General features: G+C 35.0%; 1 protein-coding gene across 1 annotated transcript; it reads right to left on the bottom strand.

Annotated features, from left to right (window-relative positions):
* Positions 1-3,755: 3,755 nt before the first annotated feature.
* LOC145774218 (desmoplakin-B-like) lies at positions 3,756-14,049 on the bottom strand. The gene is made up of 15 exons (XM_082585400.1): positions 14,005-14,049; positions 13,675-13,751; positions 13,202-13,422; positions 12,530-12,642; positions 11,939-12,079; positions 11,668-11,803; positions 11,156-11,289; positions 9,554-9,731; positions 9,291-9,372; positions 8,175-8,370; positions 6,939-7,101; positions 6,357-6,485; positions 5,833-6,024; positions 5,274-5,396; positions 3,756-3,991 (listed from the first exon to the last, which is right to left on the bottom strand). The coding sequence occupies exons 1-15, from the start codon at positions 14,006-14,008 to the stop codon at positions 3,763-3,765; spliced, it is 2,118 nt and encodes a 705-aa protein (XP_082441526.1). The 5' UTR covers positions 14,009-14,049; the 3' UTR covers positions 3,756-3,762.
* Positions 14,050-15,393: the final 1,344 nt, after the last annotated feature.

The raw sequence follows: 15,393 nt of genomic DNA, 5'->3' as shown, positions 1-15,393 counted from the left end.
CTGTTCTGAAGATCCAACAATAATATTGCAGATTTATTTTTACTTTTTTATACGCTTTATGGCAGACAGCAACAACACTGACCAGAGCAGCGTGAAGTTGCGAGCATGAAAGAGAAAAGGATATTCTCTTGAGACAACCACCAACCGTGACGCGCTTGCGTGGGATTTCAACTTTTATGGCATATTTCTTGGCTATAAATTGCCATTTTAGCAGTGACGTAGCTGAAAAGAAAATTTTAGGGGGGTAAAAGCAATTGTTGTGGATGAGAGAAGAACATTTTCATATTTGAAATAAAGAGTTTGTTTAAAAATATAGCGACTGAATGCAGACAAACTTTTCAGAAACGTCATTCAACATGTAATACAATGCATTACAACATTATAATAGCATTAAAAATCCATTTTTTGGGGAAGCAAAATTAAATTTGGGGAAAGAGGAGGCAATTACTCCTCCAATCTAACCGTGGATACGACCCTGATTTGACCAATGGTACTACCAGGAATCGGTAAAGGGCGTAGTTTAGGCAAGCTGTTTACTTTGGGTGCGTCTATATTGTAAATTCCAAACATAGTTGGACTACATTTTGGAAGCTGTACATGATGTTTACTCCAATAAAAGCAGTTTTCACTTTTCCACCCAAGTAGCAATCGGTCCTTTTCATATTGATTTAATGTCTGCATAGGTTGAAATAAATTTTGCGAGGTGGGAATGCTGGCAACCAATACACTGTTTTCGCTTCACGTCGCTGCTTCAGCCTTCAATACAGTTCGGTTGAAAGCGTGGGTTGAAAGTAATCTGAAACGTTTTTTTTTAATTAGGTTAATTTGTCTCCCTTGTCTTATATTTGAAAAAACGTTGCGATCACCGGAGCTTGAAAAGACATTTCAGGCGAATCAAGATTTTGTTTGAAAAAATGTTACGAATACTGTTAAAATGAGAAATTGTTTCGTTTTTGAACTCTGGCAAGTCTGAATAGCATGTAAATTATTGTAAACCACTCGATTTAAATTTGATGTTGGGCAAAACAGTTCAGAAAAACAGGTCACTCTCATTTTGCTGATCAAGCACAATTTTTTTTTACTTTGGAAAGAATCAATTCAAAAAAATGTTTCAGAGCATTCTATGGTTCATATGTGATATGACAATATAACAAATGCTCCAAAATTTTTGTTTGGTGTCTTGTTCTGCGCCAGGGATGTCCAAACTTTTCCCCAGACCAGCCAGATGTAATAATGCGGAAGTGCCCGAAGGCCAACAATCTTTGATAATCTTGTTTTGCGCAAAAAAAGGTGCATTATATACTAATATTGTGTTATTTAATATAATTTTCATTCCACAAAGCAATATGCAGGTATATCATAAGTTTGGCCATATAATTCATCTGTTTTTCCATTATAAATTGAAACAGAGTGGTCCAATAATGGATCCTAGGGTTTTCACGCAAGCCCAGACTTTTCACAGAAGTAACTTTACGATGACTGAATTAGTTGTAATATATTTCTATGCATCAAACATTTGTTTTATTGAAGGCCGGTCCGTCAAATAATACCTGTATTAAAACGGTCCGTCGAACAAAAAAGGTTGCCTGATATATAGATGTTGTCTATTCTTGACTCTGCCTAAATTTGACTGTTTGATAAGAAAAATTAGTTAGCTATCATATTTCTTATTGTTGCATTTTATGAGGTATTTAAATGTAAATTATGACATCATTTTTGTGTTGTTTTACTATCAATGCAAGGTGCATTTTTTTAGAAAAGGGGCTAATTAAAGATTTAAACCTACCAATTTTTTGCAGGAGGAAAGATATTAAAAAGGTTGAGAACCACTTAACTAGATTTGTGCTGATAGCCGGGAAGAACGCCCCTTTCTTCACAAATACCTAGCCTTTTATGCAAAGCAAAGCCTGTTATTGATTGCATATCTGCAGACTGCAAACCTCTTCACGGAATCGAGAAAAGCCTACAGTTCTTGGACGAATAAGTATATAGGCGACTTTATAGTAGACGCATAATCCTTAGATTATTGCTGTTCTAATCTTTTCAATCTTCCTGTTTCTAATCAATAAAATAAACAGACAGACTATATTTGACTGAGCAAAAGCATATTTGCACAGAAAGCCGAAGCCCGACCCACTGTCGGTACGAAAAAAGTAGCCTGCGTAGTAGATGCTACAGAGCACGTTATGGCTTTTTAAGCTGACACTCATCCCATGTTGAGCAATGAATATGAGTTACTTGAGTTAGTCTCATTCTGAAGCTTGCAGGATGTCATTTGAACATTAGCCTCTTTGCTATAAACTTGTGATATGAAGGGCATTGATAACATCTCTTACTCATTTTATGAAATGCCTGGTGAACAGCTTTACTCTGTTTTTGCTCATTTTATGTTACTGTTTATTTTATTTTACAAATCGTTGTGTATTTACACACTGAGTTAAGTACGCAAATATAATAGGCTACATAAAATTCACCTTCATCAATAATTACAGTATAGGCTGTAGCAACTTCTTTAAATAAGAAAACATATGATTAAGTGTACAACTTCTGAAATTTCTTTGTCTATACAAATAACAACGGCTGTCAGTAATTGTAAATACAATGACGTAAGAAAAGTAGAACATACGTCATAAATATACGCAAAAAATGTGGGCTATACGACGCTGCAGATTTGAAGCACGAAGAAAACAAACTGAAATACATGCGATTGTCTAATTCTAGTCATCTATGATTAAAGAATAAGCTATTACTTTTTTAAAATATCACGTTTAAATCCCATTTAATATGAAAGCATACTTGAAAGCAGAGATTAAAACTTGGCGGTAATACTACTGTAGGTGTTGGGAATCTATAGGTAATGATATAAAATATGTAAGCTGCGGTAAAGGCACTTTATTATGTTTTCACATCAATGTAAACAAAAAACATAATTTAACTCTTTTCGAGTTTATGTAACTGGAGTAGGCGTAAACAAAACAAAAACCATATTTGGTTTTACTACTTCTTTGGTTTTACTTCTTCTTTGGTTTTACTACTTCTTTGGTTTTACTTCTTCTTTGGTTTTACTACTTCTTTGGTTTTACTTCTTCTTTGGTTTTACTACTTCTTTGGTTTTACTTCTTCTTTGGTTTTACTACTTCTTTGGTTTTACTTCTTCTTTGGTTTTACTACTTCTTTGGTTTTACTTCTTCTTTGGTTTTACTTCTTCTTTGGTTTTACTTCTTCTTTGGTTTTACTACTTCTTTGGTTTTACTTCTTCTTTGGTTTTACTTCTTCTTTGGTTTTACTTCTTCTTTGGTTTCACTTCTTCTTTGGTTTTACTTCTTCTTTGGTTTTACTTTTTCTTTGGTTTTACTTCTTCTTTGGTTTTACTTCTTCTTTGGTTTTACTTCTTCTTTGGTTTTACTTCTTCTTTGGTTTTACTTCTTCTTTGGTTTTACTTCTTCTTTGGTTTTACTTCTTCTTTGGTTTTACTTCTTCTTTGGTTTTACTTCTTCTTTGGTTTTACTTCTTCTTTGGTTTTACTTCTTCTTTGGTTTTACTTCTTCTTTGGTTTTACTTCTTCTTTGGTTTTACTTCTTCTTTGGTTTTACTTTTCTGTTAAACTTTTTTATCAAAAGCTGATTTTGAAGCAACGTTTTACGTACAATATGTTTTATACTTTCAAAGTTTTATACAAAAAATAACTGAAAGCAACAGTGAAAAGAACAGGAAAAGCCTTGAAATGTATTCAATAGTTCTGATAAATATCGTAAAATGAAATTAAACGTTTTCTTCGTTTTCATAATTTCCTTCTTGGGCCATAAGTTGCTTGGCAGTGTTTTCGTCAATTAACTTGCTGTCCAAAGCCTCTTTGACAGTAAGTTCATTCCCAGAGTTGGGATCCACGATCACAACTCGCCTGCTCAACACTGCAGGAGGACTGCTTGGTGCAAGATGAGGAGCAGAAGAAGTTGCTGCAGAAGAGAAGAAGCATACTTGTTTTGTTGGCACAATAAACATCAACCGTGGTCATCTACTTTCAAATCAAACTACGTCTCAAGTAAATTTTAGTTATGCAACTTACAATTAAAACAGCTCACTAAGAAACACTATTTTTATTTTACGCTAAGTGCTTTTTGCCTAAATTCCGTGGAAGGTCGTAGACTATGAAACAAAACTCAGCACACCGGTATTATGTTTAACTCAAAGCTAAAACTATATCTTTAAAAAAATTAATTGACAGTAAAATTTTCATTTTCTTTTTCATTGAATTTATGCAAGACATGAAAGGGATTCTTTGATTTCTTTCTACCTTTGACGTGTATATTGTACAATGTACAAGGTCAATGATAAATCTTTACAGTGTAGATTCAAACGATCTGTTATAGCCTGATGCTGCGGGTTCTTTTTGGCAATATCAAATTACACTAGCTTTCGGAACACAGTTCCCTAGTCATGTGCTATGACAAATGGTGTTGAAGTCAGTGAGTGGTTTTTTAAAATGGCTCTTTGTTTTAGCTTGAGGCTGCCGGTTGTTGAGTTTCTGTGCTGTTAGGCGTTATTGCTGTGAGGTTTTGTTGGATCAGTTGATTAGTAGATTAGGTGACGTAGTTCTTCCCTTTCGGCGCGGTTGTTGATTTTAGGATTTTGTTTGCTAAATGAATATGGCCTCAAAGATTGCCAAAAAGAACCCGCAGCATCAGGCTATAACAGATCGTTTGAATCTACACTGTGAAGTAAGCAACGATCATGCTGCTAAAAGCGAAACTCAGTCAATGATAAATTTTATCACGCTATGCCACATAATGTAATATTTTTAAGAAACCCTACGGTTCGGTAAATAGCCTGTTTACTTACTGGCTGTGTCAATCCTCGGTCCATCCATTTTCCTTGTCGTTGTTTGCACAATCTAATTAACATGCAATACATTTTTAAAACTTTGCACATACGTATGATCCAGGCCAAACGTTTGCTTATGCTTAACTTCAGCTGAGGTTAAACTTGAGCCTTTAAAGGTTTTGAGTAAAAAAGGTTACAACCTGAAAATAAATTTTAATGTGATGCATTTTTTCTCGTCAGCCTATAAATGATGAAAGGTCACTCAAACTTATTTGATAGAAAAAAATGATTCAGTAAAATAATTTACATGCAATAATACATTGCTATTTTGTTTCTTTCAACAATTATGATAAATTTGCTAATTGCTGTTATTTTCTAGAATGTATTCTGGTTTATTTTGATTTAAATTTTACCAAGAACTAATTCAAATCCTTACCTCTGTGGTTAATCTAGCGTGATGTTTTTCTCTGATTTTCATGGAGTCTGGCTCTGGCTCAAAAGGACGAACATTTTGAGTGACGGTTCCTCCTTCCACCATCAAGAAGAGGAGGTTGGTGTCCTTATCAAGTACGCATCTACAGGAAATACACTTGTTTTCAAAATTTTACTTGATAAGTTTCCCTTGACTAGTTTATAGTATTTTAAAAGTATTTCAGACTTCTGTTATCAAAACATAACAAAAAAAGTAAAATACGAATTATCGCGCCTTGAAATTTCAAAAATAAAGAATAGCGCATCTTAATAATGTGGACATCTGTTTATTCAAGTCAATATATTAGTCGGGGTCATTAGGCTCCTGTACAGTATGTTGACTTTATGTTTTAGCAATGCAATATACCCCTGGCCATTCTTTAGTTGTTATCACTTAGTCATTTAAGGATTATGTCTAGTAGTCAAAAAATTAAATCAAAAACATTTTACTGCCACAAAGCTGATCAAACTGTCTCAGCAAATCGCATTCGCGTACTTTTTCCATTAGCAACGAATTGCCGTTTTGTTTGCCGTATTTACCTTCCCATAAGTTCAGAGTAATTGAGGTTTTCTCCTGTCACGGGGTCGAAGTAGCTGGCTGTCTCTCGTTTGTCAAGCTTATCAGCTAACTTGTCGTCAATCAATCCACGCTTTAACGCAATTTCAACTTTGATACGCACTGGGCTCTTCATGTCTACTATGCCTCCAGTGGCTATTTGTGCTTCAAGCAATCTAGATGAATTGAAAAAAAAAATGTAAAAAAGCAGCAGGTGTACTGTAAACTGTTTTTTTTTTATAACAGTAGTCTGTTTGAAGTATCAATATCAAACAATAAATTGTAGTAAAATAAATTCCCTGCTTAAAATAACAAATCTGCAGTTTATCCCTATCTTTTAAGCCTAAGGTAGGCCTATGTAATGCAATTTTGCATAGGCGTACTTATACACACTTCGAACATTTAAAAAATAAATTAATAATTTCTCCCCATTGTGGTAAGTTTAGTTAAAGATGTGGAAATACATGTGAAGACACAAGTTCATTTGAAGCAACTGACATAGCAATACCTTATGGCATGTCTTTCAACCACGAGATGGCGTGACAAAGCTTCACAAAGAGAAAGTATTTCACGCTTGAATGGTTCCTGATATCCAGTCACTGCTCTCCCAGCGTTTTCAACCACATCCACGAATTCACTGAGGTGATGAAAACAAAACAATTGAAACAACAAAAAAACGCTACGTCCACAAGCAAACTGCAAGTCGAACATGAGTAATTTATTTGCTGCAAAAAGCAGCTCTCAATGCATGGCAAGCTGTAGAACAAAAGGTTGTGCCTTTTTTAATATTTCAGTAAATTTTTATTATCATTTGAAAGAAGAGTGACCGTCAATGGTTGTCCACACAATCTTGATTCTCTCTTGATGGATCCTCTTTCTAACGCTTTGCTTCAGTTTATACAGAAAGAGTAAGATGACTCAATAAGGTTGAAAAATTATGGTCTGCTTAACGAATATAAATTGACCTTTCATTCAGGCCTACTATCTTAATATTAATTTTTCTTAAGGACAATATGGTGCAACGGTAGCGGTTATAGCAAACAATGAGCTGCATATATCAATCAACAAGTAACAATTTAGAAAACCTAACCTGTCTATAACGCCTGTTTTCACAGCAGTTTCTATGGAAACCGGTCTTCCCCTCTGAACGTCCATTAACTTTCCACAAGCTGATTGGGCTTCCAACAGTTCGAAGGCTGTCCCCTTGTGAATCAATCCATGCTTCCATGCTTCAACTATGCTCATCTTCTCTCCTGAAGATGTAACATTTCAAACCCTTGTCAAAGCCAGCGTAAGTGTGTAGCCTAAGAACAAGTCATTACAAAGGTCATGTCAATATATGAGTCGCAAATTATATTTGAAGGCTGTTGTAGTTTTTACGACAATACATGCACAATATGACATGATGTGAACCAGTCGTACAGTACAGCACATGCACATTGCACAATGCATATGCCATGATATGTGATGTTTTTACAGCTTGTTTGTCGCTATAAGCTATAGGCTGTGCTACTGTGCAAATTTAGTGGTAGAAAACTATATGATCTATGGATGAAAATAAAGGCTATTTTGTTTTCAGTTTTATCATATATAAGCTAGCAGTGGCGCAGCAGGGGGGGGGGGGGGGGGTTGGGAGTTACAACCCCCCCCCCCCCTTTGGCACGCGTGTGACGTCACGATATTGAGAATGATGCTTTCAGTCTAAAAAAAATTGCTTAATTTTAAACAAAATTGCATTAAAAGAGCAAGTTTTGCCAATACCAAACATCTTAGCCAGGAATTAGCAACAAGAAAACATAGAGACTTAGCTTTATTTCCGAAAAATGCCGAAGAAAACATGATCTTATCCTTTTGCTATGCCACCAGGCACCACCATTTTACAGGAATATTCGTAACTACATTTTTGTTGAAAATGCTCTCAGAATGCACCAAATTCAAAGTAATTTTTCAAAATGTTCTGGGGGAGGCCCCCCAGACCCCCGCCGTTGGGTCGTCCAAACCCCCCTTTCAAAATTCCTGGCTACGCTACTGTAAGCTAGATAAGCAGATGACAATCGGTAAAACAACTTTGTATCAGGGCTGTGACGCACAAAAATACCTATTTCGACAATGAAATTTTCAAGGTACCGATTCTGACCTGCCAATGTCTATAAAGATAGAGTTTAAATACCCTTCTGAGATTCAAAATATTTTTAACAACTTCTTTGGACACTTCAAAGACAAATTCTTCTGACTCCATAGTCCTGCTTGAAATGCTTAGCAATACATAGGCTACGCTTATATCTATAGGCCTATACATTATACAATCCCGTTTATTGCTGCTTACCTTTCAAAGAATTAATTACTCCTGCGATAGGCAAATTTCCATCCACGAATACCTTCAATTGAGCAACCATGTTTTTCACCTCCTCCGTTGTCATTTGACCTTCATCAAACTTTCTGGCAGTCTTCAAGTCAACCAGTTCAGCGTCAACAAAGTCTTGAAGGAGAACTTCTTGATGTGTGGCAGACTCGAATACAACCTTTGCCACAAATTTGTTGAGAATGTTTATCGGTTATTACAAATTGACAGTGATGTACGCGCATACAAAAAATATTGATGCCGTAAGCGAAAACGCAAACGTTCGAAAAACCATACGCCGTATGCGTCAACGTAACTTGTAAAAAAAGTTGGCGGCGTCAGCGTCAGCGCATACACTAGCGTAAACTCATTTTGTTTGCTAGGTGCCAAACATTCACAGGGTATAAACCACTATCGAAACAAACAAGTTTTATTTTGAATTTCCACGAAGAAACGCACGCATCTGAAAGTGTTCATCTGACATTTTGCTGCGTTTTGGCTTCAATATGTCTTTGCCCATTGAAAACATTTATTGAACTGCAGCGCTGGAAGGTATTGGCGTGTTGTAGCAAAAAAAAGACATTAAAAAGTATGCGTTGACGCTATACGCTAAAAAAACCGCGAAAACTTTACGGCGTAGCCTCAAGCGACAACTATCCAAAAAAATGTGGCTGTAAGCGTTAGCGTAAACAAAAAGTCTACGCCGCAAGTCTACGGCGTAGAATTTGCGGCGTATACGTAGCCTACATCTCTGCAAATTGAACTATTCAGAGTAGCTTGTAACAAACAAAAATTTGTAACCAGTTTCTTGGACGCACCATGAGATTAGTTCAGCAAAGTCACATGTGATATCAGACTTAAATACTATAACGTAACACTCTGTGGTTTCTTTTAAACACCTTGAATCAAGGATGTGTCTCCATCATCACATCTGGCTTTATTTTGAAGCACAACAGTTCTGAGCATTTGCTATCTTCGTTGAAAACAAATTCGAAAAGAAGCAATATTTTGTCGGATTGAAAAGTAGTGTATTTATTGTGCTCAACAGCAGCAGTTAGTCCAATTTTTAATTTGAACTATAATAAAGAATAAAGCTCTTACTTTAGAAATTTTTGTTGCTGGCTTCTTTGTTGTTGTTTTTAGGGGCAGTAATCGTAAACCGGTGTCTTCATCAATAATGCATCTAAAATTAAAACAATTTCATACTCTGCAAAAATTTTGTCAATATGTCTGTTTCATGAAATAAAACAGGCTAAGCGCACACAGAAGTTTCAATAATCCAAACTAACACATTGAAATTTAAATTCAACAAAAATGTAGAATAAAACAGTAAAGGATGTTGTTGCTTCAATGTGTGTTTTTACCTTTCCATCAGTTCCTGATATGTAAGATTTTCTTCTGTGTTTGGATCAAAGAATTCTTTTACATTGTCCATTTCATCATTAGCATCACTTATCATTTCATTGGCTTGTTTGTCCCACAAACCTCGCTTATAAGCGACATGTAGCGGTAGACGATGATTTGCATTTGGATCAATGATACCTGAAAAGAGATATTTTTAGAATATTAGCAGTACTTTTTTTAAAAGATTTCTTTATGCAGCTGTAAGTTCTGTATAGATTGTGCAATATTGGTGAGTTGCTGCAAGATGTCGTTGCGGTGAAAGAAAAACAGCAAGGAAAAGCGATTGATTACCCAATTTCAGTACGATAATTTTTTATCATGATGTCTATTAACACTTTTTAGTTTTTATGATACTTTACAGAATGAAATGAATCAAAACGTTACTTTAAACTAGAGCATTATAAATGCACCATGTCTGATTTTAGAAGAAAGTCCAAATTTTTCATAGCATTATTGAACTTTAAGATTTTCCTGCAAATTGAATTATCCTTCACAGTACTTGATGAATATTGCACTACACAGGGTTGGAAGTAACGACTAGTTGTCGCTATTCGATTGCGTTATTCGTTGCTTTCTCAATATCGAATGCTTATATCCATTCCTTTTAAAAATAAATATCGAATGCGTGTTATTCACTGCTTTTTTATGCAAGCAACGAAATCATTATTCGTTTTTCACTAATCGATATTTAGGAAAACTGCTGAATCATGTTTTGTTGCTCACTTACTTCGTCGTCAAAACAAATTCACAAGATTTAGTTTTTGGATTACTATTCGACCTAGTCCACTTCCGGTTTTCGAACTTCAAAGGATTAAGGAAAATTTTGCGGCAACACAGTTCTGTTTTTTTCGAGTTTTCGTATTTTTTTTAGTTTGCAGATTGCTTGTTTTTGGGCTTGTTTTTTTGGTCAGTCAATTTTTAGTAATTGCTATTCATTGCTTTTTTTAAGTATCGATAGCGGAAAGTCATTGCTTTTTTGGGCACTATCGAATATCGAAATAGTCATTGCTTTTTAACTAACGACTTCCAACCCTGGCACTACACTATACGGTAACTTGTGTAACCTACTTAAAAAGCATAGCAGCTACACCATGTGATAAAAAATCAAATTTGAACTCTACATGTTTACGCATTTAAACTAAATGTTAAATAAGTTTACGAAGTTTAAGAATTTAAACCAGTAAATTTTAATAGTAAACATTCAACTGTCAATTGTCGGCAGCAGTGGCCGAGTGGTTAGCGCGTTGGGCTCGCAGTCGAGAGCCTGCATGTTCGACTCCAGCCACCAGCACTTGCTGTTGTTCCTCTGGGCAAGAAACTTTACGGTAATTGCCTCTACCCAGTGATCGATTTCGAGTAATGGGTAGTATCAAATTTAAATCATAAGTTGAGTAGATAACCGGAAACAGACATTGCCGTCGGCTGCAGCGTGGGTCAGGTGTACGTCGGAAGGCGTACACCGATGCATAGCGCTCAAGTCCGTTTTCCCGCAATGCAGGATAAAGATATGAAAAACAAACAAACAATCCTTTTAAAATACATAATTTTGAAACTGAACAAACCTCCGGTTGCAATTTGTGCTTCAAGAATTCTTATACCATGGTTTTCCGTCACAATGCCTTTCTTCATAGCTTCGAAAACAGAGATTGTTTTATTTCCTGATGCGGTTTTGTATCCGTAGACTGCTTTCTCCGATCTGCCAAAGGAACAATAATCTTGATGCGTAAAATTACAACATTTTTAGTTACAAATTTAACCTCGTCCAATCATAAAGGTTCTGCAGATCTATTTGCACTCGTTATTGTTATTGAGTTATTTGTTTTTGCCTTAGAGAAAGTAAAACGCAACTAGACTGTAACAGGATTGCTTAATCATTATGAAGAATCACAGTATAAATAACATGCTTCTGTCTGCTATATGAATTTTTGTGTAGCTATATTTATGAGAGAAGTGCTAAAATGGTTTGCACGTATGTTATCAACAACAAGTCAGTTTTCATAAAAACAAAGCAAGAATCCTTTCACATCATGTACAACATTTTATCACTGGAAAAATTTCAGATCAATAACATTACCTTGCTAAGACCGTCTCAAATTGTTTGTCAATGAGATGCTTTTGACTGGCGCCCACCACTGACAATCTTTCAGCTGATTTGGGGTTGATGATTCGCCCTGTGGAAGCCTGGGCTTCCAATAGACTGATAGATGTCCCTACAGAATTACAACTTGCTGTTAACACTTCTTTTATAAGTGCACTAAACTTTTAACTTAGAAAAAGTGCGAAATGAATTTTACACAATGTGGATGATGTCCGAGCACTTTCCTTCAGCATGCATATCAATATACCTCTTCCAATAAGTCCTCTCTTCCAAGCGTCATACATTGATATTTTTTCTCCAGTGTTGGACACAACAAATCCAGCTATTGGTTCCTCTCCTTTGAGATAAACATGAATAGATTTCTGAAGTTCACTTGGAGTAATAATTCCTGCAACAAAACCAAAAAAAAATGTTTAAAAATGGTATTGAATTATTTTACTTGATCTGAGCTCTAAACTGTCGTGCATGTAAAGTGACTGCTCTTGGGTCTCCCATTGACAAAGTTATACTTTGTTTTACGTTTAAATCAATGTTTTTGCTTTTCTGGCTTGAAGGTGGATATAATTAATCATTATTAAACACCCTAATCTTTAACTTGACCCTTCAAAGTTTTACAACGTTAAAAACAATCTTTGCAATTTTTAATGAAAACAGTTTAAAAGCGTTGTTCCTTTTTTTGTTTTGTTGCTGATTCCTATCCGTTTTCATACTTGATGAATTGATTGGCTATGAGCAAGTTGTGCTGTAGTTCACTGTAGTAGTAAAGAAAACAAAAAGTTAATTAATTCGTAAATTTGATTTAGTGTTTTTGTATTCTTAAACAATAAACACTACGTACCTTCTTCTAGCTGCCGTATAGTGTCTTCTTTGATAATCTCTGCGCTCAAAAGATCATCTAAACTGACTTGCTTCTCCCAACCAGACATTAATTGAATGTCTTTCCGAGATATTCTGAAAAGAAAATACAAAATTCTTTTCAATTTTTAAAAATTATTCATACAAATTTCAAAGCACACAGTAGAAACCGTTACCGACCAGGTAGAAATAAACCGCTTGAAGCGTTGACAAACGTTTGTCTTATACAGGGCCACCGATAATGAACTTGAGCGTGCTTGAGAGTAAAATATTCATGGCTTTATTTTGATACTAGTTTTATGCTGTAAGTTAAGCATAATATAAAGCAAAATGCGATAATTTTAAATTTCAAAAGTCCATTTGTTTCCAGCACGCTTTTTGGGTACATATGTCATATATACTTACATGATTTTTGTTATTTTTTATAGCTAGTGCAAAAAAGGTTTGCGGTAGGCATACAATTGTATCCAAAACACAGCAAATAGCATTAAAAACTTACATAAAAGGTATATTAATTTGCAATAACAAAATATTTGCAAACGGAATAGTCTTTTTATGTTATTGAATGAACAATTATTGGTTAATACACAATGCATTATAACATGTAACAGATACAATAATTCACTTCATCAATTTTAGCCTAAAAACTACTAACTTTTTGTCTTTTGTAATTGTGAACGTTTTCGTATCAAAAATACTTGTTTTGTTCAAATCGAGTTTTTCACTGGTAACAAAAGATGTGGCAGCATTTCCGTCCAAAGTGACAGATTTATCAAAGTTGATGTGGTTTTTGCTCACTATCATTGCTGGGGGTTCGCTGTCGTCAACTTCAATTCGTTTCTCAAAGCTTTTGAGCACCGTTGACGTCTGTGCAGGCTGCAATGACATGTTTTATTTAGTTTAGAATTGTTCTGACGAAGCCTTGTGCACAAAAATAAGCACCTTCACGAGGTCGATTTGAAAAACTAAACTTGTCAAAACTGTGACTGCCAAAGACAATTATGCAAACGAATCATAAGGCACTGGGCAGACACATGCGTGCTGATATAGAAAAATAGACTATGGATAAAACGTGGCAAACCATTATCACTCACAAACTTTCGCTTTTTTCTCTGCATCAATACTTACCTGCAAACTGAAAGATGGACTTTTTTCTCCATCGAAAGATGTCAACACTGCAGACGATTTTTCTTTTGAACTTGACTCTGTGAAATAGCAACCATCACAATTGTTTACCTGTTCTCTAAGATTAGCAGTAGACCACTGTTTCGACTTGTTGGGCATTATCTATTACCACAATAAGCTCATTCTGTGTTAGTGAACATTTTAATTGGAAATGTTTTGCTCAACGCTTAGGCAACTATTTATAAGATTATAAACATACAATTGGCTACACCAATTTGCTTAAATGAAGTACTAAAACTATGAACAGTTTGAACCAGCCAACAAAATCATTACCCATATTTTCAGTTGCAAGAGTTGCTGTGAAAACCTCTCTCTGTGGAAGAGACTGCAATTGAATTTGCGCTGCACTGCTCATATTGATAATATCATCATCGCTATCACTTTCAGAAGAAGAATTCTTTTGTAGCTCTGTTGTAATTTGTTACTTGTTAAAGAAGTTGCTTCTCACAGAAATGCAATGCTTTGTTGTTTCAAAAAATATATAGTCTTTTCATGCAAAACTGTAGCTGAATACTTAAATGTATCTGACGTAGCCTAATAACCAAAGCGAAAAAATCTTTAGATAAACCGGATCAAAACCAACATCTATTCTCAAGTACATCCTTTAAAAAGTAATATTTTGCTCGATGTAGCGATAATGCTATTTGTGATCACTATCGTCGGTTTGGGTAATTTATTTCTAACACCATAAACTCGGAGACATTTGGAAACTGTCGACACGCCTTTATTAGTTCAACTTATCCAGCCAATTGATAACATTTTTCTAGTAAAACTGTAATAAACAACCGAAAATTAATTAAAAGTTTTAGATGAGTCGCAGCACTTGTGATTACTACCTGATCTAAGACACACATTTCGAATCAAGCTCTATCTTGCTCCAGCCATTTTTCATTGCAGGCTATCTTTGAATTTTTAACAAATTTGGCTGCTTCAGCGTTGTTTAATTTATCCGCATAAACAGCAATTTATTTCACGTAAATTTGATCAAGTACCTGAGTTGTGTTCTTTTGTGATTATAACAGGTTTCGGGAGTTTTGCAAAACTCGACAAATTTAAACTAATGTTAGTTTCGCTTCTCATTTTCTGAACGCTCTTATCATCTTCACTTTCTGAAGTGGATGAAGAAGAAGATGATGTAGAGCAAGAGGAGTTGGGTGATTTCTTATTGCCTGCAACAACATTATTTTTTCCTTTACTTGTTCAAAACAGTATGTAATGTGATAAGTCAATCGTTACGGAATAAAAAAAAAGGTTATATAATGAAAACAAAAATGTTCTTTGTTTGAAGTGCAATAACAAAAAAAAATTTAAATTTAAAAAATTTGATATCTTCGGGTTAAAATTTTATCATATTTTAATTGAAACTTTGAAAACAAGACAGTAGGAACTGTATTGCCGTCAATTGCAGCAAATACTGTATTATAATTTTTATAGCATTTGAGAATGCAGGGTGTTCAGCTGAACCCAATTGTCGGTCTGAAGGGCTCACTCTCATTTACTTTTGTTTGTTTTTTCAAGCGTAACGGTTTTGGTAAACGGAATATATTGGGAAGGCGAGGCAATGGAAATTTTATTTTCACTCTTCATCTTTGCATTCCTGTTGTTTTCTGATGACTCCGTCAAGAACATGGATAAATCTGTATACAAAGAAGTTTAGCAAGT

Source organism: Aplidium turbinatum, chromosome 7, assembly GCF_918807975.1.
Source record: "Aplidium turbinatum chromosome 7, kaAplTurb1.1, whole genome shotgun sequence".
Lineage (NCBI taxonomy): Eukaryota > Metazoa > Chordata > Ascidiacea > Aplousobranchia > Polyclinidae > Aplidium > Aplidium turbinatum.
Note: the sequence above shows the minus strand (reverse complement) of the source record. Positions and strands in the feature narration are given on the sequence as shown.

Excerpts from the sequence above, each read along its gene's own strand:
- LOC145774218 (XM_082585400.1), bottom strand. Across the intron at positions 13,423-13,674 it reads GTCCATCTTTCAGTTTGCAG|CCTGCACAGACGTCAACGGT; the intron begins GTAAGTATTGAT and ends ATGTCATTGCAG. Across the intron at positions 6,486-6,938 it reads AAAACAGGCGTTATAGACAG|TGAATTCGTGGATGTGGTTG; the intron begins GTTAGGTTTTCT and ends TCATCACCTCAG.